The sequence below is a fragment of the Gymnoscopelus braueri genome, assembly GCF_963280865.1.
Source record: "Gymnoscopelus braueri genome assembly, chromosome: 14".
Classification (NCBI taxonomy): Eukaryota; Metazoa; Chordata; class Actinopteri; order Myctophiformes; family Myctophidae; genus Gymnoscopelus; species Gymnoscopelus braueri.
The window spans coordinates 20,822,303-20,844,964 of record NC_137619.1 but is presented as its reverse complement, the minus strand read 5'-3'; the positions used below and the strand labels follow the sequence as shown (position 1 = coordinate 20,844,964).

The following is a 22,662-nucleotide window of genomic DNA, read 5'->3' as shown; positions in this document are numbered from 1 at the left end:
CTCTCTCTCTGTCTTTCCCTCCCTCACTCTCTTGCTCGATCCCTCCCTCCTAAATGAAATTACATACATCTGCTGGTTCAGAGCATCACAAATATCCACATAGACACCTGTCCCTGCACCACATTCACACACACACACACACACACACACACACACACACACACACACACACACACACACACACACACACACACACACACACACACACACACACACACAACATACATTGCACACACAAATACCACTCTGCCTTTTTCTGTTGACGACTCAGCATTGCTTCATCATGTGTGCATTTTCCTGCAACATTTTGGGACAAATTTTGGACATCAAAACAGTTGATTGCAGATGCATGTGTAATTGCGGACAGAACTGGTGTCCCCAATGTGAATTCAATGCAGTTTCATGAGGTTAGAGTTACTGTAGAGCGGATATGACAAGGTTAGGGTAAGGGATAGGTAAGTTGATACAATATCCCCTAAGGTTTTCCGTGTGTGTGAGAGAGAAGGGAGGCTGAAGAGAGGGAAAGAGAATGTGTGTGTGCAGAGAGAAAAAGATGACTGGTTGAAGGCAGAGTAGGAGAATGTGTGTGTGTGTGTGCGCATTATACTGTACATTTTATGTATATTTGTACTATTCTTGTAGTATTTTTATAGTATAAAAAATTAGACAAGGGAGAAATATAAAGTACTCTACAGTACTACATATCAAGTACTTGAGGAACAATTGAAGTACGTAACAGGATTTAATGAATGTATGAATTCCACGGTAAAGAAGAACTAGCCAGTCACATCAGGTACATTTTAAAGTGTTTTCCTCTCAACAGGAACACTCTTAATGTTCGCCAGCCTCTTAACGTCTCCCAATTTAAAGAGCTGTTTTAAAGTGTCGACTTAGTTTTAATTCTGTTGTGATGCATGTCAGAGGTAGACGGCTATTACACACTCCTCCTGGGAGAGGGGAAGGAAATGAGAGAGAGAGATTATAACATAAGCTCTCTGAGACCATCTCTCACCTTGCCTCTTTTCTCCGATTCATCCCTCCTTTTCACAAACCATAATGACTGTCAGGTTAATGACACATGTTATGAACGCTTTTATTTATTTATTTATTTTTACTGTTTTTCTTTTTGTCCATTATATATAGAACATGTATAATACCTGTGGATTACCAGGTGAGAACAGCTCCTATTTGTTAGGATGGGTATGTTGGGAAGTATTTGTATAGACATTGACAATATATATATATGCTGTTCCTGATTATAGCCTGTTTTGGTGTCTTAAAAATTGAAGAGTGCGTTACAGCCTGCACTACAGCAAATTTAAATGTATGTTAGGAATCCAGCTCAGATACTGCGCCATATCCTGACTGTCAATTTAACCCAGGGAGTGTCAAAAAAAGTCTGTAAAGAGAATGATGTGGTATTAATTGGTTCAAGGTGGTCTTTATTGTTACATCTTGTGTACAGGTACATAAGAGCAACATTTATTTTTGTTTAGCTCCTCAGACATTGTAACAGCGTTAGTAATAGTAATTTAAATAATAATAATAATGTAAAAAGTAAAAAATATATATACAACAACAAGAATAAAAACACCCTGGACAATGCTCCACACGTCCTAGGCTCTTATCCCTCCTGGCTCCTAAACTGTGAAATGAACTGCCCATTGCAGTCAGAACTGCAGACTCACTCCTAATTTTCCACCGTAGTCTGAAGACTCACCTCTTTAGATAGGTTTGCAATGCAGATATATCTTGATCACTTGTTATCATGTTGTTTTTTCTGGGATTGTTTTTTCTTGACCACAAATAAGAATGTGATTTGGATCTGGTATCCAAGTTTCTTCGAGTTTCTATATCGTTCTCTCTGCACTATTTACCTTTAGGTTTATTGACTAGACCTCATGCTTATTCTGATTATTCCGATTTGGCACTTGTAAGTCGCTCTAGATAAGAGCGTCTGCAAGATACCTAATTTGTAATTGTAAACAAAAAAGAGAAGGGGGAATTATTACTAGGACAACCGTTTTGACCATTGTTCTAGTGCTTAAGGTGCTTGAAGGTGCTGTTAGTCCTAGGTTCTCAACGTCTAAAGTAAACATTGTGAGCATGCAGATGCTGTAAAATGACCAGTGCCAGGGTCCTTTACATTGCTCATCAAGCATCACACAGGCTTGGGGAGGGGGCTTTCGGGCTGGGGTAGGTAATAGCATTTCCCAAGCTTATTTTTCTTTACATTGCCAAGCTCGATCATGGCTCGATCATGGCATGCTCGATCATTGTCCGGGGGGGAAAATCTCTTTAGCAGTCTACTGCCAGTGGCCTTATGGCTGCTGAGCCACTTTCCATGTGGCATTGTGGCAGTGTGTGCGTGCACATGCACGAGTGCCTGTGTTTGTACTGTACGTGTGCATGTGTGTGTGTGTGTGTGTGCACACATGCATGTAAGTGCATGCATGCATATGTACTGTATGCATGATGTATAAACTGCATTACACTGAGTGTCAGCAGGTGTTAAGTTGAGCGAGCGAGTGTGTGTGTTGTGTATAGTGCAACATTAACTGTCGGCAGGTGTTAAAGCTGTTTCTATATTTTTTTGTGACGGCTCAGGTTGAGTGATGTGTGAGGGATATGTGCTGCCCTAACAGTGAGAGAGACTCCAGTCTGTAAAGCAGCTCGACGGTAATCGCTCAGCTAATCCAGGCTCCGCTAGGAGTCGTATTGACATCGGGAATGCACGGTGTGAAGTGTGTGTGTGTGTGTGTGTGTGTGTGTGTGTTTACACAAGCATATGTTGGAACATGTGCCCCTGACTTGCACTCACAGGGGCTCACACAAACATCTCTTAAACGTCTTTAAGCTCTGTGGGTACAGTAGGAGTATGTTTATCAGCATTTATCTCCTGTGTGTGTGCGCAGTTGCACTGTAATCTATTTCTCATACATAAACAGTATTAACCTGTGTATGTAAGAGTGTATGTAAAAGTACTGTTAGGTACATTATAATACTGTCTAAGAACTTAAAGTTGAAATTAAATGAAAATGTATTTTTAACGCTTTTTATCACACCCCCTCTATAAGTGGTTAATTGTGAATTGTGGAGCATAGTATTATGTGTACCATACTATTTCAGTAGAAGAAGATAATGTTACTGCAGCCACTGTTTGGAGAGAAGGAGGGGATAAAAGGCACACATGACCTTGTATCTGATGATGTCGTTTACTGACGTAATCTGGTGTTTGGCTTCTACAGTTGTATGTTACAAAGTTCATATACTGTATGTCACAACGATTAAACGGGAGCAACAGCTCAACGTCTAAGTGGTTCTGATCATGGGAATGGTGTCCTACCAGATGTGTAACCAAATCTCTCTCTCTCTCTCTCTCTCTCTCTCTCTCTAGGTAACAATAAGGAGGAAGAAGAGTCAATGATGCAAGAGTGGTTCATGTTGGTTAATAAGAAGAATGCCCTGATCAGACGACAGAACCAACTCTCTCTACTGTAAGTAACTGACTGACACGTTATTACACACGCACGCACACACACCAGAGCATACGAGCGGAGTGGAGCGGGGGGAAATGGTGCTCCACGCTCCAGGGGGCAGTTGTCACGCTCGCTATCCGCTCATGGTGCTCCGCTCAGACCGGTCCGCCCAGCAGCGAAAAAACTAAACCAAAAAAATAGTATTTTGCTGCCTGTCCGAAACACTTTCTCTTTTGCCACAAATGCGTCCCCATCAGTGTAAAAAGCCTCGATGGACAGCTAGGCCTACTATAAAGACGCCAAGTTTCCTTTTTATGTAGGCATTGTCTTTTCTAATAAGACGGACAATATAAATTCCTGTGGGTTAGTGATTTAGATTCGAGAGAGGGGGACTCGCAAAGCGAGTGTGGTTCAGCCCAAAACGTCACCCAAAACCGTCACTTTCAAATTGCATCCTTTGACTGGCTGGTAATATAACATGACACAAGGTTTTTAACATACTTGTGTGGATTACGGAGAAATTTGAATGAAATCTTGATCAGGGACATGCGCGGTGCACTTATGGATTTCTTTGTGTCTGTCCGTGCGACCGGGCATGCTCAAACATGTGGTGCGCGGCCCCCGACCAGAGCGGCTTGGAGCGGCAGGTGGTCCTCTCTCCGAGTTCGCACCTACCTTTTTATAAACCCACTCCCTACTACGTTAAAAATCGTCCCTCTCCGCTCCCTACTCTGCTCCCACTCTGCTCGTATGCTCTGACACACACACTCACACACACTCATTCCCTCTCACACACACACACACACACACACACACACACACACACACACACACACACACACACACACACACACACACACACACGCACACACACACAGTTAAACACTGTCTGTTTGGTCAGTCTGCTGATAATCTGGGAACCCATTCGGGGGCACAACCTCCTTTTTCGTGTTAAACAGGAACTCAGGTTTGGCTCCTCCCATTTTCAGTCCGCTCCATCCAGGTGCTCCTGTGTTTTTCCTACTAATAATAATTAAGTTCAAGGCTGTAGCGCGGCCAGATTCGGCTGTTAGCAGGATCTGTCTTGACAGATTAGTCTGCTGACTGTTTGCTGTGTGAAATAATGAAAACGCGGAAAAACATCTACAATAAAACGTGTCTTATGGGAACATCAAAACAAACAAAATAACAAGCTAACAGCAAGCTAAAACACTCAAGATAAGAAAGATCATAAAGAATGAACTAAGATGAACTGAATATAATCTATACGACAGCCAAGCTTCACCACTCCATCTCTCTCTGTCTCTCTCTCCCTCTCTCTCGCTTTCTCTCAGTCTCTCTCTGTATCCACATTGATTTACATGCAGACTCGATATGAAATCAATACAATTGTAGCGATCATAACTCCATTGCTAGTCTCTTTGTGTGTGGTGAGCCACAACAGGGTGGGATACACACATACACATTACACACACACACACACACAATAACACACACTGCTTTTTTCTCCATTTGCGGCTGTTAGGATTTCAAAGGGGACGAGTGAAGGAGAGATTGAAGTATTCATAATCACATTATATGGTGGGAAAAGGGAGGCTTTAAAGTGGCCAATTGACAGAGGGGGCTGATTATTAGGCCTTTCATTTCTGTCTTTGTGGCGGAGAAGAGGAAAAAAGGCTCCTCTGAAGGACAAATTCTATTAGCGGCAGAATTAGCTCATTTTCCAATACGACTGAAAGAGGCAGGAATTGAATTTGTGTGACGATGCCCGACACCGCGCTTTTACACACACACACACACACACACACACACACACACACACACACACCACACACACAGAGAGCATCTACACAAACACAAACACAGGTGCACACATCATAATACAGTATATAGACGCATATACAGGGCATGGAATTAACTTTCTGGATCACCAGCTAATATGGCTGTTAGACTTTAGAGTTACAGTACCAACTGCTCAGGATTTATGCTAGTTAAAATGGTTTTCTTGAAATAAGTCAGATAATGATCCAAAAATGTCATCATTTCTTTTTCACATTTAAAAAACAAAAATAGCAGGTCCACAAGCTCACAACACATCGCGTACCGATGCATTGTGAGCTTGTAGATCACTGTACATGTATAGACAGGCAAGCCGTGTGTGTGTGTGTCGGTCATTTATGTGCAGTAGTAGATTAATGTGAGGCCAGGGGAAGGTCCTGGCAAGTGGTTGAATCGATGTTTATTGCAGGTTTCTTTAAGTGCTTAATGATTAACCATTAACATATTGATGAACGTTGTTGTTGTTGTTCTTTTCCGCCGCAGGGAGAAAGAACACGATCTGGAGAGACGCTTTGAGCTGCTCAACAGAGAACTGAGAGCTATGCTGGCTATTGAAGGTAAGAACAATATACACACTCATACTTACACATGCGCGCACGTGCACTTCTGCATCACACAGTATCAATCCAATGTGTGCGTGCGTGCGTGCGTGCGTGCGTGCGTGCGTGCGTGCGTGCGTGCGTGCGTGCGTGCGTGCGTGCGTGCGTGTACTCGTTTATTACTATACTTCTGAGGCCACACAATTATTGTAGAATTTGAGAAATAGGCATTGAGGACTATTTTCCTGGTTCTCACAAGAGAAATGGTTGTTTTCATGGTTAAAACGATCTTTGAGTTATAGGCTTGCAATTAGGAAAATAATTAGATTGGGGTTAGAGTTGGGATTAGGCATTTAGAGTTTAGGTTTAGGGTCTAGGGTTGTAGTTATGCCTTTATACTTTAGTTGCCTGCCGGTGTCGTGCACCAAAACATAGTAGATCTTCAAGCTCACAATACATCACACTGCACCGTAATTGTGATCTTGTATTAGCTATTTTCATTTAGGGCATGCAAAAATGGCAATTTAAAAATTGCCATGCTAAAATGTTGATGTCCTCACAGGTATAGTAATACAAACGTGCGTGCGTGCCAAGGTGTGTCTGAAATTCGAGTCATTCGTCATCATCTTTATCAGATATCACATTCTGAGTGTGTAGATGAGAGCAGGTTTGAGCCAAGAGGAGTTTTGTGTTTGTTGGGGTGTGTTGAAACTTGAAATACTCTAGAATAATTCACCCTGTATAGGGCATTGGTTCTTAAAGTGGGGTCCGGGGAGTAGTTAATATAGTGTCACAATCATTTTAACCACTTTAACCATATTTTATACTTTGGGCTATTCAAAAATAGCAGATATACAAGCTCATAGCACGGCACCGAGTGCCGCACTATGAGCTTGTACATCTGCTATTTTTGAAAAATCCCTGGCACAAAATATTTTTGAGATGAGGGTCCGCAGACAAATACATATGATTTTGGGGGTCCTTGACATGAAAATGTTTGAGAACCACTGCTGTACGGAAGACATATTTTGTCATTGATAAGTAATGCTTGTAGCCTCCTGGTGTTGCAACATCATCATCAGTCCATTTTGGTACAGACTTTTTCCTAATGCGGTGAAAAAGCCACGTATTGCGGCAGTTCGGCTGTTTAAAATTATCTTCATAATTTATGTTTAACCATCATTTTGTTATTTGCTAAATTAAATACATGCATTTTTTCCCCATTTCAATATTAATCTGTTATCGCTATCAACTGTAACCCATGTCTTTTAAGAGTGGCGCTGCTGGCCCTGGACTGCTGGCGTAGCGGTGGCGCTGCTGGATATGGATATTATGTTTTTATAGACCAGTGGGATAATAAATAATCATATCATTACTGCATTTCAATTTCAAGTCCTGCTTACCTGTAACCAAGATGTTTTCCTGCCACTTTGTTACCATCTTGACTTGACCCGCCGCAAACTCATTCAAATGTTTAGTTATATTTTCAACACAGTAGCTTTAACAAAATGGTCCGTAACGGCAGAGAGAGGCTCTTGTGATCCCACTAACAACCATTATGCTCTTAGTAAGCGTGAGTTCCCCAGCCCCCCACCCCCCAAAAAAGTTAATACTAACTATAGATAATAATCTATATAGTTTATGTCCAATATGTTTTTGTTTGTTTGTTAATTCCGCCATACTAGTCTGACATTGTGTAGCCTTCATTGTTAGCCGGGAGCAGGCTAATTTGAATTCCTCTGCAGTGCACCTTGACAAGGATTAAGATCGCAGAGCTTTTTTATTTTTTTTTATTTCAAAGGATCTCAGCGGCCCTGATACTTGATCAATGCTATCTATCTCCTTGCCAGGCCTCAATAGTGGATGCCTGATTTGAAATCTAGCCACACCAACACTGAGAGAGGGGGAGAGGAAGGGTTAAAAAAAAGAAACCTGTAGTTATACTATTGAGAGCTTGTTAGCTTTACCGCGGCTCGGGAAAAAAACGGCAGCCATTGTGAGGTATCAAAGTTGTCAGGGGCGCCAGGCAAGTTTAATCCCCTTCGACGCCGGCCTCTTTGGCAAAATGAACCTTTTGGCAATCAATGCTAATTGATTTTGACATTCGACATCGGACCCCTAAACACACCCCATCCACACACACATACAACGCCGCACACAGTCACGCTAAAAACATTTTCACAATACGCGCACGCACATTATAGTGACACACACACATACACGGCCATGGTAATTTCACCGGGCAACTGATAAGCTACCTGGTCCATAATAAATCAATTGTAATTAGCTGAGGAGGGCGAACTGGGCCATGCAGGAGGCAAGGGGGGGGGGGGGGGGGGGGGGGCGGGGGGTAGAGAGGGGGGTCAGACATTCCCAGCCAAGCAGGAGAAGAAGAGCGGGATCGTTACAGACAGACAACCAGCTCTGGGTTGATTGCTCCCGTCTGGTTTTCCATTCATCTGCCTTTTATTGAGTTTTCCTGGTGATTCTAATAGGTTGACTTCACTGATAATCTGCCGCAATCGAACTCCGAGATTACAACCATCTCACGTCGTTGTCGCCACGCTGGTATTCCTCTTGTGCAGCTTTGCAGGCCTCACTGAGCCTGCTCATTCCTTGGCAGACGGTTCGGGTTAAAAACTGTGGAAATTGCATTGATGGCAAAAATCCAAAGTTAAAGAGTCCATTTAGCCAGGTTTCAGTCATCTCACACAATCTGGTAACAAACAGCATTGGACTTCCACCTTCACCAAGTTGTGTGATGTGTGCTTGCTGTACCCTGCAGATGTTGTTAATGTCCCATTTTTCTTTGAACTCATCATTGTATACATTGACCATAACTCTCTTTCTCTCTATCTATCAATAGAGACTATATATACCATACTCAACATTTTAATACATAGTGCTCCTCCTGGGTGTCTGATGGGCAAGAATCATGAACTATGTCGAACAATCCAGGTCACACCAGGATTATAGAACTTGACTTATTTTTGTTTGAAAATTGAAACAGATCTGGTCGCATCGCCAGGTTCACTCAGAACTTGTATATATACTGTACGTCCTCTGATTTGTGCTCACAGTCACGCACGTGCGTGTGTGCACACACACACATGTTCCCCCTCTTTCTTTCCTTTTTTGTCATCCTACATATACTTGCCACAAACTGAGTCACACAAAGATGCCTTTCCAAGGACTTGTGTAAAAGAGCTTTCTGAGAAGCCATAAATATCCATCCCGCAGAAATGAAATAACTATAAGTCTGCCTGTAAACACTGCCACCTCATCTAAAATCTTCTCAATTGCTATATTTGCGGAGCATGTATTATAAAGAGTTTGGTGTATATGTACACATTATTGTGCCTACATTTGTAATTTGATTAAAGGGACCTTTTTTTTAGGTGGCATTTTTGCCCATTGCTTCTCTATATCTCCAATGTTGACTGAGCCTACGTGAAAAACAAATACCAAAGCAATAGCTACTTCCTGTATATTCAAATTGGCCATGGCCAATAAAAACTGGTTTTGAGATGGTTTGAGACCTGGCAGAGAGGCAAGGCAGAGCCTGTTAAATAGACGTTGATGTCATTTATGGGCATGGCCCTACGATAAGCTCCGCCCTTTCCTTGTAGCTGCTTGGTGTAATGCCAGGCTGGAAAATGCCATCTGTATGCCACCGCTCTCATCTCCCTGCCGCCTCTAAATGGATCCTCTATGCCCTCTTTATCTGCTTACCAATTCACACCTATACACACATACACACGCACGTGTCTTGGCTCCCTGTGAGTGTGTGTGTGTGTGTGTGTGTGTTTGTACGTGTCTTTTTTGTGTGTTTGAAAGTGGACGCCCTCTCCCCTCGTCTAAAAAGGATTTATTCATAGCTAGGGTCCCCGAGTTTTTCCCTGTTACGGTTTGATATGATAAGCTGTTTTTTTTATATGTTCAAAATCAATATGTAATCCTATGCAGAAGCTTATCCCCCCACCCCACCCACCAACACCACCTCCTCCAACTGCAGACCTTCCAACCAGCCCTGCCCACGCCTCCACCTCCCGCCCCCAGTTTGTAAATCTATTTGGGCTTTGTTATGCGTCGGGGACGGCCGCGCCAGAGACCCTGATTGATTAGGTGCACCGCGTGCAATCCTATCACACGGGCGCTTTTTGATGATGTCGCTGGCTCCTTTCCTTTTTCGGGGTTATGCACGTTGGCTGGAACAGCAGATAACAAGTTGTCCAGGACTTTTCTCAGGATTCTGTTGGGCTGAGTGTTTTGCGAGTGGAATTTACTGTGTGTGTGTGTGTGTGTGTGTGTGTGTGTGTGTGTGTGTGTGTGTGTGTGTGTGTGTGTGTGTGTGTGTGTGTGTGTGTGTGTGTGTGTGTGTGTGTGTGTACACACAGAGTTCCCAATGTAGCTACTAGCTATGCCCAAATACGGAGTGTGTTGTCAAGCCTCAATGTGTTGTCATGGCATCAGGCGCAAGCTCCATATATGGCACAAAAGGGGGTATGCCCATATATGGGCATATACTGATGACATCAGCGATCGCCATATATCGGTATAAAGCGATGAGGACTGACAGATACAGAGATCTCCATATATGGGCATATTGGTCGGCTCGGCGGTGTGGCCAAACTCTAGATGTGAGGGCCGTGACCCGAACCTCTAGTGTACCTGCAACCTACGCACGATAACATGCACTTGTTGTCCAAGAGCAAAGAACAGTATCGAAATGTGGAAATTGCAGATAGAGTGCAGTATAACTAACATGAGATTAGACGTGTTTGTGTATGGGGGGCAGCTGTTGAAACTGTGGCTGTAAGTAAGTAAGTACATTTTCAGTAGGCTGATCGCTGTTATTTGTCCCCGTTGGTGGGTTTGCAGTACACCCACCAACGCCACCTCCTCCAACTGTAGACCGACCCCCCCCCCCCCCCCCACGCACACACACACACACATAGCCCCACACGCGCGCGCACGCGCACACGCACACACACACACAGAATCCTCTCCGGTGACTCTTATGTCTCTTGATTCTACCTGGCCCTCTGCCAAAACCAGCTTTAGGGGCCAATCCACAGAAACCAAGAGAAAAAGGATGGAGGTAAAAAAAAAACAGATTGGGCTGGGTGACTCTAGATGTCATTCACTGATGAGTCTGGAGAAGAACCTCTATGAAGTTCTGTATGAAGCTGTGGAAACACTGCAGGTGCGTGCGTGCGTGCGTGCGTGCGTGCGTGCGTGCGTGCGTGCGTGCGTGCGTGCGTGCGTGCGTGCGTGCGTGCGTGCGTATGTATGTACGTGTGTGTATCTGTCTCCCTCTCTGTATTTCTCTGTCTCTCTCACTCTCTCTCTGTTTTGCTTTTGACAAAAAAAAAGGAGGGCTTTGGACCAGCTTGCACTCTTGAATAAATTTAGCATGTGAGGGGCTGGCTGGGGGGGGGGGGGGGGGGGGGTTCATGGGGATTTGAACCAGCGCATTCTTGTGTGCCTTGTGCAGACTCACATGGTTACCGTTGGCGCGCACGGCTCGGGACATCTGAATAAGCAGCATCCACCATGTGAGTTCTAACGTGATCACCCAGGACCCACAGAGACGGGGGAGGAGGAGGGGAGACTTCTCCCTCCCTCCGTCACTCTCTGAGGCGCTCAGTCTTTAACCTCCGCCCCCTCTCTCTTTTTTCTCCTTTTCTCTCTCCTTCCCTGCCTCTCTTTATCTCTATCTGTCTGTCTCTCTCTCACCCTCTCTCCCTGTCATATTCTCTCCTCCCCTTTTAAGATTGAGGAGGAGGTGGCTTTAGCGTGAGTGTCCTCTCTCTCTCTCTCTCTCTCTCTCTCTCTCTCTCTCTCTCTCTCTCTCTCTCTCATCTCTCTCTCTCTCTCTCTCTCTTTCTCTTTCTCTTTCTCTCTCTCTCTCTCTGGGGGTGTCTGGTTACCCAGCCTGCCCTGCTCTCCAGTCCTCCCCTCTGGTCTCTCATCGGTCCTCTTTATTGTTTACCTTCCTAACGAGGGGGGCGGGACTCGCCTCCATGTGATTGACAGCTACATGCTCAGACCCCCCCCCCCCTCCCGGACCCCCTCATTCCGTCCCTTCAGGACTACTTTGGCCTTTTGCCTCTCTGGTGTGCTATGAAGGGAGGGAGAGAAGGGAGAAGGAGGGTGGGAGAAAAGAGAGGACGGAGGGAAAGAGGAGTCAGTGAGGTAAAGTGGGGAAAGTTTGGGTTGTTGTTTTTTTTGTAGTGTTTTGCAGGAAGTCCTTGTTTTTTTTTTTTATCTTCCTGTGAGGCCAAGGCCCATCCCACCTTGGGATGGGCGGGCCTTGTTTGAGATGAGGATGGTGGGATAGTGAAGGTATGGAGCGGGCACAGACTCGCGGCGTGAGAATCTGAGGCTTCAGATGTCATTACGTCCATATAGCCTCTCTAACACAGCCTCTGGTTCTCACCCTGTCTTTTTGAATACATCAAAAACCCATTCAGACATTTTTGGCATATTTGAAGTATTAGTCCTCTTGCTACAAAGGCTAATGGCGGGAGTGCGTCGAAGAGGAGAGTAATTTGGTTCCCTGCGAGAGATAGGGGGGAGAGAGAGAGAGGCGATCGAGGGAGGGTAAGAACGAGAGAAAGGAGAGGACGGAGCCAAATATTGGAACTGTGCTCATTTCGCTCTGTGGTCGACTTCAAAGGATCGACTGGGGCCAATGAAGAGAGAGCACAGACCTTTCAGGACAAACACACTGAGCCCAGCGTGACACACACACACACACACACACTCTCAAACACTAACACTCACATACATATATACACACACACACACACACACACACACACACACACACACACACACACACACACACACACACACACACACACACACACACACACACACACACACTCTCTCAAACACTAACACTCACATACACACACACACACACACACACACACACACATTCTGTCTGTCACACACTTGCTCCTACTCTCTCTCTCTCACACACACACACACACACACACACACACACACACACACACACACACACACACACACACACACACACACACACACAGCCTGACCACTGCGATTTAACCCAACGAGGGGTGAAATATTTATTTTTAATAAAGCCGCCGTGTATTCTGGGTGTGACATTTTACAACATTCCTTTTCTTCTCACGTCAATAGGTGATTAAATATTGATAGAGGAGGGGAGAGGGGTAAAGTTAAACGTTCCCTATACGCCACATAAAATCACACGTTTGATTTGACTCTGGGACGCAGTGGAGGCGCGGACAAGGTTGCCTTTTTATTAGTAACAGAACATTGAGGGCTATAACACCTTTTCACATTATTTAACAGTAGCTGTATATTACTGGTTTACATGCAATTTGCAGTAGAGCTACCTGACAGGCTCTATCACTATACTGTACTTTTATACCTTTCAAACTGGCGTCTCTATGCTAAAGGCCCAATCAGTGATCCACACGTAAACAGATAGCAGTGGAGACACGTTTTTAGACTGTACTTGATTGACTCAACCCTTTTTTCCCCTTTCTTTTTCCTGACTCAACTCTCGATACAAAAACCAACACTATATACACAACAGATGCATAATTTGGACTTTATGTGTTATATTTTGGGGGTGTAATTTGTTTACTTTTGTGACGTTTTTAACATTGGAGTAAAACAGCCCTATATTTTGTTGTATGAAGGACATTTCCTCATAGCATATTTTCCATCCACAAATCAAACTCTTTCAGAGTGCATGTGAATATGACCCTAGTTTAAAATGACTATGATATAATGACTATATGATAACCCTACTTTAAAATGTAATCATTTTACATTTGTACCCTCTCAGAGTTAAATGAACACTCAGTATATAGTTGCTATTATGATGATGTGTGTGTGTGTGTGTGTGTGCAGAGCCGTATAAACAACTGCACAGCTACATCTTGCAGAAGTTGTTGCTTTTGTAGGTATTTCCCCCCACTTTATTCCTGCCTGCCTTCCAGCAGTGGGACAGCAGGGTAATACAGAGGTCCTTTTCTGGATCAGGGCCCACTTGAAAATCTTGAACCTTTTTGCGGCCCACCCATCTGACCACCTGCTTTAACTTCCTATTTATTCGCATCACAATGGAAATTCATTCAATTATTTTTATATAAATATTACTCACTATTATATCACTATTAAAATCTTTGTACTTTTTCGACAATTATATGTCGGCCCATTTACAATATCCTCACGGCCCGCCAGTGGGCCCCGGGCCACAGGTTGGGAATCGCTGGGGTAATCTATGCTATGAGGGGGGGGGGGGGGTCCTGGTGTTTGGTTTATCTGGAGTTGATTGGGGTGGGGGGGGCAGCGGATATTTGAGCCCCAGGAGAGTAGGGAGGGACCCCCCAGGGGACCGAGACTGGCTGAGAGGATTTGGACCTGGGGTCCCATCTGGGCCCTGTGGGTCCCCCTTCCTGGAAAGACAGAGGGAGAAGTAAATGACAGAAGTCAGGGGGTGTAAAAAAAGGCTCAACTATTTGTTTGTTTTACTAAGTAGGGTCATGAGAACGCTTCTTTTTACGGCGGGCTGCTAAATGCAGTTCTAGATTTTATGGATCTATACATCACCTTAACCCATTAAGGCCTGAGTCCGATTCTTAAAATGTTTTCTAAATCCTAACAGATTTTTGAAAAAAACATAAAACATTTTTTTTTACGATTTTTCAAAAATAGCAGATCTACAAGTTCATAGCGCGGCACTCAGTGCCGCGCTATGAGCTTGTATATCTGCTATTTTTGAATAGCCAAAGACATCTAAAGTGACACAGAAGCATTCCAGGTATCAATGGGTAAGGGCCGTTCACACCAAGCATGATAACTATAAAGTTGTGAAAATTCATTCTAACTCAAGTGGATGGCAGAGCCCACGCCACAACTATAACAAAGACAATGTTTGCTGTGATTGGTTTGTTTTACCAGTTCTTTAACTATCAGTTTATAAAAGGAAACCACACCTTTACCATGAGGTTAGCTTTTTTTATACACAAACTATAGTTTTGTAGTCAGCTTATTGACTACTATTATTGAATTATTTCTGCTAAAGTAGTCGGGGCGCAGTGTCTTTTTGAACTGTGTGAAGCTACGCCTAAATAAATCATGACCATGCACAGTAAGACCCAGTGTCCATTTAAGAGAATTCTCAATTAACACTAAGGATTTTTCTGTTCAGACAGTTTTGCTTATTGATATGCATTGACCTATAATAGTGCTATATTTATTATACCTGCACTTTTACTATACATCCTTGCAGTATATTTGCTTAAACCAATATCCCAGCATCGTGCACACAGAGAGCCTGCAGCTGTAATGAGTGATGGTGTTGACAGATAGCTTTACAATAGTCGTCGTACTGCTCCTGACAGGGAACTGACTGCTTTATCCTTACAATAGACAAGCTACATCAACATGTCTTGACAGTGTACTAGGCGCATTAGGAAGTTGAACACGGGACCAAACAGTGGCTGTTAATTCAGTCAGGCTGTCCTGATGTATTTTAACAACTGTCATTGAAGGTGTGTCAATATTCATGAAGCATGTGCTCAAACACGTGACCCGCTCGCTCCACGTTCTGAGGAGCTGTCAGACGCTTTGACACGTTGAGATCATCAGGAGGATGTCCTCGTCCTCAGAGACTCGTCTGTCCCAGCGGAAGAGGAAAAACCCTCAAAAACTTTTATCAACGTCAAGATAACAGGTCCATCACTGAGCAATTTGGGACAATCTGTTTATTCCATGATGGTGCCATATATTTCCTAAATATTTCATCATTTTACAAATGTATTTACATTTAGAAAGTGAGCCAACTTCAAGCACACCTGATGCTAATAGGGATGTGTTTGTATCACCATTCACCCATGCGTTGCTATAAGAAAGGAGATGATCTCAGTGACTGATAAGAATCCCCAAACTAAACTTGACACTTTGAAATGTTTCACCAGTATAATTCTTCCACAAACAACTTCCACAAACAATGGTTGGTTACCTACCAGAGTGGCTGGAGTTAGGGCACACACACACATAGAGAGAGACATACCAGTCACAGACTGAATCTAACAGCATTTGGGGCGCCCTGGTGGCTCAAGATGTTCTTGCGCTGACCACATGTTCAGATCCAGTTCAGTACCTATGTGGCATGCCATCCCTCCCGTCTTGTCCTTCTTCACCGTACTGTACTGTGTAACGTATTTCACAGGTTCTGGATTCATTTCTATATGCTACGGCTCGGTTTCAAATAAAGTTCTCAGAACCTAATTTGCGCCCTGCTTAGGAGGTGGTAATTGACCAAATGGGTTTTGTGTGGTCTTTGCAGACTGGCAGAAGACGGAGGCTCAGAAGAGACGAGAGCAGCTGCTACTGGATGAACTGGTCATACTGGTCAACAAACGGGATGCGCTGGTCCGAGATCTGGATGCTCAGGAGAAGCAGTAAGTCTCCGTCAGTTCATAGTTCTGTCCCCGATACATACAGCATGTCCTTCTGTCCTTCCATTCATCTGTTAGATTGACAGCACGTTTTGGTTTAATTTTGTGGGGGATTTTCCATGGTTTAGAGTGTAGTGAATTAGAAAGAAAGAAAACGTGTCAATTTAGGCATTAACAACAGGGAAAGTGGTCAAGGAGTGACAGTAAAATAAAGATATGCTACAAATGAACTGGAATAGCAAATAAATCTAACATGTAATGGTTGTTGTATCCACTGATATGGGTTTTGTTTCTTGTGGTTTAACATGACGTGAAGTGAAACATGAAAGAACCAAAACTGAAACTCACTGAAAAGGTCCCATGGGATAAAAATCTGTGTAAAATGTTTTTAAAAAATCATCATCAAAAGCAGGGCTTGGCTTAAGGTATTTTGTGGTTCAGAGAGACGAGACAAAAATTAAATTAAAAAAAGTCGATCAAGAATAGGGATATCCCTTCTCCTCGGGTAAGTCCACCGCTAAGCTTCGGAAAGGCCTTAGGTTTCCTTGGCGCCCGCAGAAACCATAGACGTAGAAGTGGAGTCAGAGAAGAGGAAGGGCACATTGCAGAGCAGGTTGCATTCCAGACCAGGTTTATAGGAAGTCCTCCAGCGGCACACATGGCAGCCACTCACACCTGTAGGGAGGGACAGGAGGGGGCGGGATCTCATCCAGACTGGCAGCACGGTCTGCCAATGGTGTGCCAGGGCTGGGTGAAAGATCAGAGCTCGGGGGTCACCACTTGGCATTAGTACCCCCCCCCCCCCCCAATTGGCATGGCATCCGTAATGCCTGGTTTATACTTGGTTTGCGTGCCGTGTCGCGCACCGGACATAGCCCACAGCTACAGGCTCACAAGCTGAGAGCTTGTAGATCAGCTGTTTCCGGTGCTCAACAAAGGCTCGAAACTAAGTTTAAAACAGGCTTAACTGTGGTACTTGATTCCATACCTGTCATTTTCAAGTCGCCCTGTGATGCCTCCCTCTCTCTCCCTTCTTACACACACACACACACACACACACACACACACACACACACACACACACACACACACTATGCGCACACACTCTCATACGGCTCTGACCTTTTGACCTTTTAACCTCTGTAGGGCCGAGGAGGAGGACGAGCACCTGGAGAGAACTCTGGAGCAGAACAAAGGCAAGATGGCCAAGAAAGAGGAGAAGTGTGTCCTTCAGTGATTGTCTTATTTACAGCAACACAACCACCATAAAGGAATTGTATTATTATTATGATTATTTTATTGTTATTTCATAGTGGTTATCCTAGACATTTCCAATGGCTATATTTGAACCCTAATCCAGTTGTTATTTTTGTTTTGGTCTAAATAAGCCCCCCCCCCATGAGAATGTGCTCACGGGGCTCATTTAATTCCTTGTACCAACTTTATACTGACTGAAATTTGCCCAGTTTTCAATTTTATATATATACTGTATGTATATATATATATATATATATATATATATATATATATATATATATATATATACAGTATGCTATATTTTTATGTTTTTTATTTTATTTTTTGCTTTACCAAGGAAAAGGTACTTGTATGTAATATAAAAGCTATGTGATATATATAAAGTAGCAGATGAGCCTATAGCGGGGGGTTCTAAGCAAAGCAAAACCCCCAACGTTGTGATCATGAGAAAATGGATAAACTCACATGAATGAATGAATATCAACATGAGAAGTTTTACTGGCGAGGAGACGCACACAGACTTCTCTGTGAATGTTTGAACGAGATTTGATGAGGACAGGAGACGACCATTAGGTCTGAGGTACAGCAAAAGTTTGTTGCTACCGGAGATTTTTTTTTTCTCTTTCCCTTCCCGTTGGACAGATGCTGTTTGACGTTTCAGTTGTACTTTTGAGAGGACAAAATAAAAGAGGAAAGTAAAAAACAGACACTATTACGATATCAGCCTTTTCAAGCTATACGTTCATTACTTGACTTGTATCTTTTAATTACTTAACTTCAGACGTTTCTACTTGTAAAGATATCTTCAAAGGGGAACACAATACAGTTCATGAATCTTAACTTTTCATATTAAGTCTTTTCTCTCTCTCTTTCTTTTGCTTGAAAGCGGTTTACCAAACATTTCAGTGCTGGTTCAGCTGGGGGGGGGGGGGTTAGATGAGAGGACTGGGTTATTAGCTGTCACGTTGTATATTTTCATCACGAACAAAAACAAATCCATTTCTTTCCTTGGATTTATGCAGTTGAACGTGAAAAAGAGAGAGAAATATTATTTATTGCCGTTTGTCCTGAAGAGCTGCTTGTATTAAGTGAACTACCATCACAACCATGTGCATTTCTGCTTGAGAACTTTGTATTTATTGTATACTGAAAGATGAGGAAAACACCATTTTGCTTTTCATTTTACGTAAAACACCATTTTGCTTTTCATTTTACGTGCATTTTACGTCTCTTTAGTTCCACTTTTTTGTGCAGCTGTCCTTCCGTGTGACCATCTATCAGTTTTATTTATTCCAATGTCATAACCCGAGTCTTCAATAAAGTCCCTATGCTTTCATACTCATACAGATGTCTCTGTGCTATTTGAATAATAACCAGAGGTATTAAAGCTTTTAGGCCTCTGAAATCCAATAGGCCTGTATGGTACAAGGAGATTTGATCAAGCACAAAAGGCCTCTATGAATTTTGTATTGTGTGGAGAATGGTTTTGTTGCTTTTGCAATGTCAACTTTGTATCATCTGTTTTGATGTGAATTGTGTAATGTTTGCAATAGTATTGGATATGCTATTTACATTATGGATAATTTCATAAGCTACTGAATGTTTATGGATAATATATGAAAAGAGAAAAAAATATGCCAAGCATTTTATGTTATTTGTCTTTAAATTAGCCATAATTAAATCCCTATCGAACTCTATGAAGTTTTTCCTCACATAAGTTATTGATATTCAATCCCCCCCATGTAGCAGTGTAACATAGGCTAAGTGCACTATTCCTTCACCAGTGAGCTTTTTTTTTAGCAATGCTTATTATTCGCCACTCTGTTAAATTCCCATGCGGTTTATTATGCGTGTTTATAAATTAGAAATTTGCGTTCCTTTTTCCCCCCCTTTTTTTTCTCTCTCTCCTGTTTTTTTTTTTCTTTGAGGTCCGCATTGAGCCGTTTCCCTTATGAGGAAGATTAGAGAAATCACTTTGTACGGGAGCAGATGTTTTCCCTCGGTCGGTTATACGCGGGGGGGGGGGAGGGGGGGTATGGAGAGCTATACCCAGTCACAGTCAGCATCCCCCCGATTAAATACGGTTAAAATAGCTTTTGACAGCGGACGTCCTCCCCGGCTTTTCTAATACTTTCAAATTAATTTGCTGATGATCGCCTCTCTGCTTGGGATCGACTGTATGTCCATATTAGGCTACATACCCCTTAAGGCGCTTTGTTTTGGTTTGTGTTGTTATTCTTATTAGACGGCAACATCATATAATCTGGAGCGAATAAAGCCCGTGCGTAATGGCAAGGACGTTTGTTTGGTATAGCCTTTTAACAAACCACCGGAGTCCGTGTCTCTAAACGCCGTCAAAAGGCTATGATTGTATATAATGATTGTATGATTGTATATAATTGTGCATCAGGGTGCCTGTACCCGGTGTGCCATCTAAATGTTTCTATAACTGCCAAGAACGAATTATTTCAGGTTCTTATCTCCTCAGGACAGATTTGAAACCCTGATTCTATTTGACACCCGTTTAGTTCACACAATTAGAGTAGGCTACGTTTATTATTAAATGCTGATTTTTATTTAGCCTAGCCTACAACAGATCCTTGTTTAACACCGACTCTGAAATTATAGTTTTTTGTTTTTTTTTGGTCAGTATGCTAGTTCTGATTTAATGATAAAAATGTACACGAATCAATGTCAAATTTTCAATAAAGCCATTCCCTGTTATCTGGTTGTAACGGCCATTGAGCATAAATGATTGTTTCGGTCGGAAGGCCTAATTATTTCAGCGCTCAATGAAAGACAAATCAATTCACATGTGACGCATGGGAAGAAACATTAAAAAGACTCCCAACTTTGATAAATAAAACAAAGCAGCCATTTAAAAAAAAAAAAAAAACGGGAATAGTTTCTTACCTCGGATAATAAAGGACATCAGCAATCATCACACAACCAGGTCCACCTTCGTTGTTAGAGGCTAAACTGCCCATGCAGTTTCGAAGAAATCGAGGCTATTTTCAGGTGTTGTGCGGGCAGAGAAATATATATTTATACACACATATACATGCAACCCCACCTATAGGCTCTTTGAGAGCGAATAAGAGAGGCAGTCACTGCGTTTAAAGCCGGGCTTTAGTTGCTCTCCTGCATGGCGTGTTGCAGAGGATCCTTGAGCCTTAATGGATTACCTCCTCTGAGGGATAGGCTTTGATGTGTGGTGGCCTCACCTCGCAGGTGTTGAGCAGTGTGTGGGTCGGCAGCCCGAAATATCCTCTCTCCCTGCCTTGTCGGAAAAACGTACCTATAAACCCTCATACCTACCCGCTCGGCTCTCTCTCTCGCTCTCGGGGCTCTTTAACAATATCGTATTTTATGCATCGTCGTTTTAATAATAAGCACCGACAACATCCGACGAAACCCCCCCCGCTCCTCCACAATCCTACCGGCTAAAGGGACACAAAACTTTCCTCTCCCCCCCTCCACCTCCTCTCCTCTCCTCTCCTCTCCCGGCTATCCTAATCCCAGGCTTTACCAGATCAGCATTAAGGGAAAATTCGACTGCAATTTGGGATTAGACAAAATAGTCTTATTACAAAAGGTTTTGGTGCAACTTGATAACTTGATACTTGTTCTGGGGTTTATCTCGGGGGTCTTAAATCACATCGGAAGCCACACCAAAAAAAAAAGAAAAGGAAAACATAGAAATCTAGGGGGAATTATTGGTCATACTATGCGTGTCTCGTTCATGTCATGAGTGTCATATTTGTTGAATTGTCCCTTTTTGCATAATTTAACAGGGGGCCATGGAGGAGGGGTGATGGAATTTCGGCCAGAGCCCAGGCCTTCAGTCGGGGCCTTCTGTGACTGTTGAGACTAGTTGGTTGTAAGAAGGACCGAGGCCACAACAACATCTCTCTATGCGCCTCCTTTTGGCTTTTCAAACTGAACTGCAAAATAACTTTGTTCCCTTTCGTCCCCGGGACCATTGATGGCTTTAATACGGCGGCGTCTAAGTTCTCTCTTTCTGAAAGTGCCTCTTGTCGATGACTTTAAAGTTGTATGGGAGCCAAGCAAAGCCCCTCTCTCTCTCTCTCTCTCTCTCTCTCTCTCTCTCTCTCTCTCCCTCCCTTTCTCTCCCTCTCTCTCTCCCTCTCTCTCTCCCCCCTGGCCTTTGATTGGCCAGCCCCTCGCATTAACCAAAAATGTAATTTCGTTCCTATAAGGCGGTCAGTTCGCTTTGAACATTAGCTCGCTTTCAGCTCCTCCGGACCTCAATTAGAATGAGTTGATTTTTGTGAGATCCACAAAGGAGCCGAGCCATAGCATCTCCACCACGACCCCCTTTAGAGAAGCAGTTAAAGCGACGGTGTGCCCTCCACCACCACGCTGCCTCTGCATTCTGTTGGCATTCTTTATGAGAGGGGGGGGAAAAGAAGTGACATTTGTGGAGAGGAGGAGAAGGGATATAAAAAGAAAGCCACTTCGTTTGATTCACTGGCCGTGTTTTTTTCCGTTGTGCGTTGAATTGAATTTGCATTTCTTGCCTCTATATCGGGCACCGTTTTCCTTGAGACTCTTTTCACATTTTATTTTTATTTTTTTTATATTTCCTCCTGGCGAGTCGGAGGTCTATCCCTATTAAACTTTACGTCAACCGTTCTCAAATGTAATTCTAAGTGGGGATTAGACCTCATTAATATTCATGAGGCTTGGGGGGATAGCCTACTACACAATAAAAAATATAAATTTGTTAAAAACATAACTTTTTTTCCCCCTCTAAACCTTTTTATTTGTAACATTTCTCCTTTGATAAATATTCAGAAATATCCGCCGGCCTATAATTATGGAGGACATTTTATTTATTTTTAATAGAAATATAGCTATAAAGGGGCTACACGTCGAACCTTCCCACGGTTATGCCCGTTTCAGCTAAACGGTGGGATGGGGTTAAACACACGCAGCTCTCATCCAGTCCTTAACGAGACGAAAAGCATTAGAACCAAAGCGCAAGCATTTGAAGCACCATAAAGCCCAAGTTATTTTTAATTTGACGATCGAAAGAACGTAATTATTTATTTTATA

General features: G+C 43.1%; 1 protein-coding gene across 2 annotated transcripts in view; it reads left to right on the top strand.

The window, feature by feature from the left end:
* Positions 1-18,765, top strand: part of ehbp1 (EH domain binding protein 1) — a 211,459-nt gene extending 192,694 nt beyond the window's left edge. For both annotated transcript variants that reach the window (XM_080448704.1, XM_080448703.1), the window contains exons 21-24: positions 3,398-3,497; positions 5,802-5,875; positions 16,215-16,329; positions 17,473-18,765. In XM_080448704.1, the coding sequence (XP_080304830.1) occupies positions 3,398-3,497; positions 5,802-5,875; positions 16,215-16,329; positions 17,473-17,563 (380 nt within the window). In that variant the 3' untranslated portion in view covers positions 17,564-18,765. The remainder of the gene's footprint in view (positions 1-3,397; positions 3,498-5,801; positions 5,876-16,214; positions 16,330-17,472) is intronic.
* Positions 18,766-22,662: the final 3,897 nt, after the last annotated feature.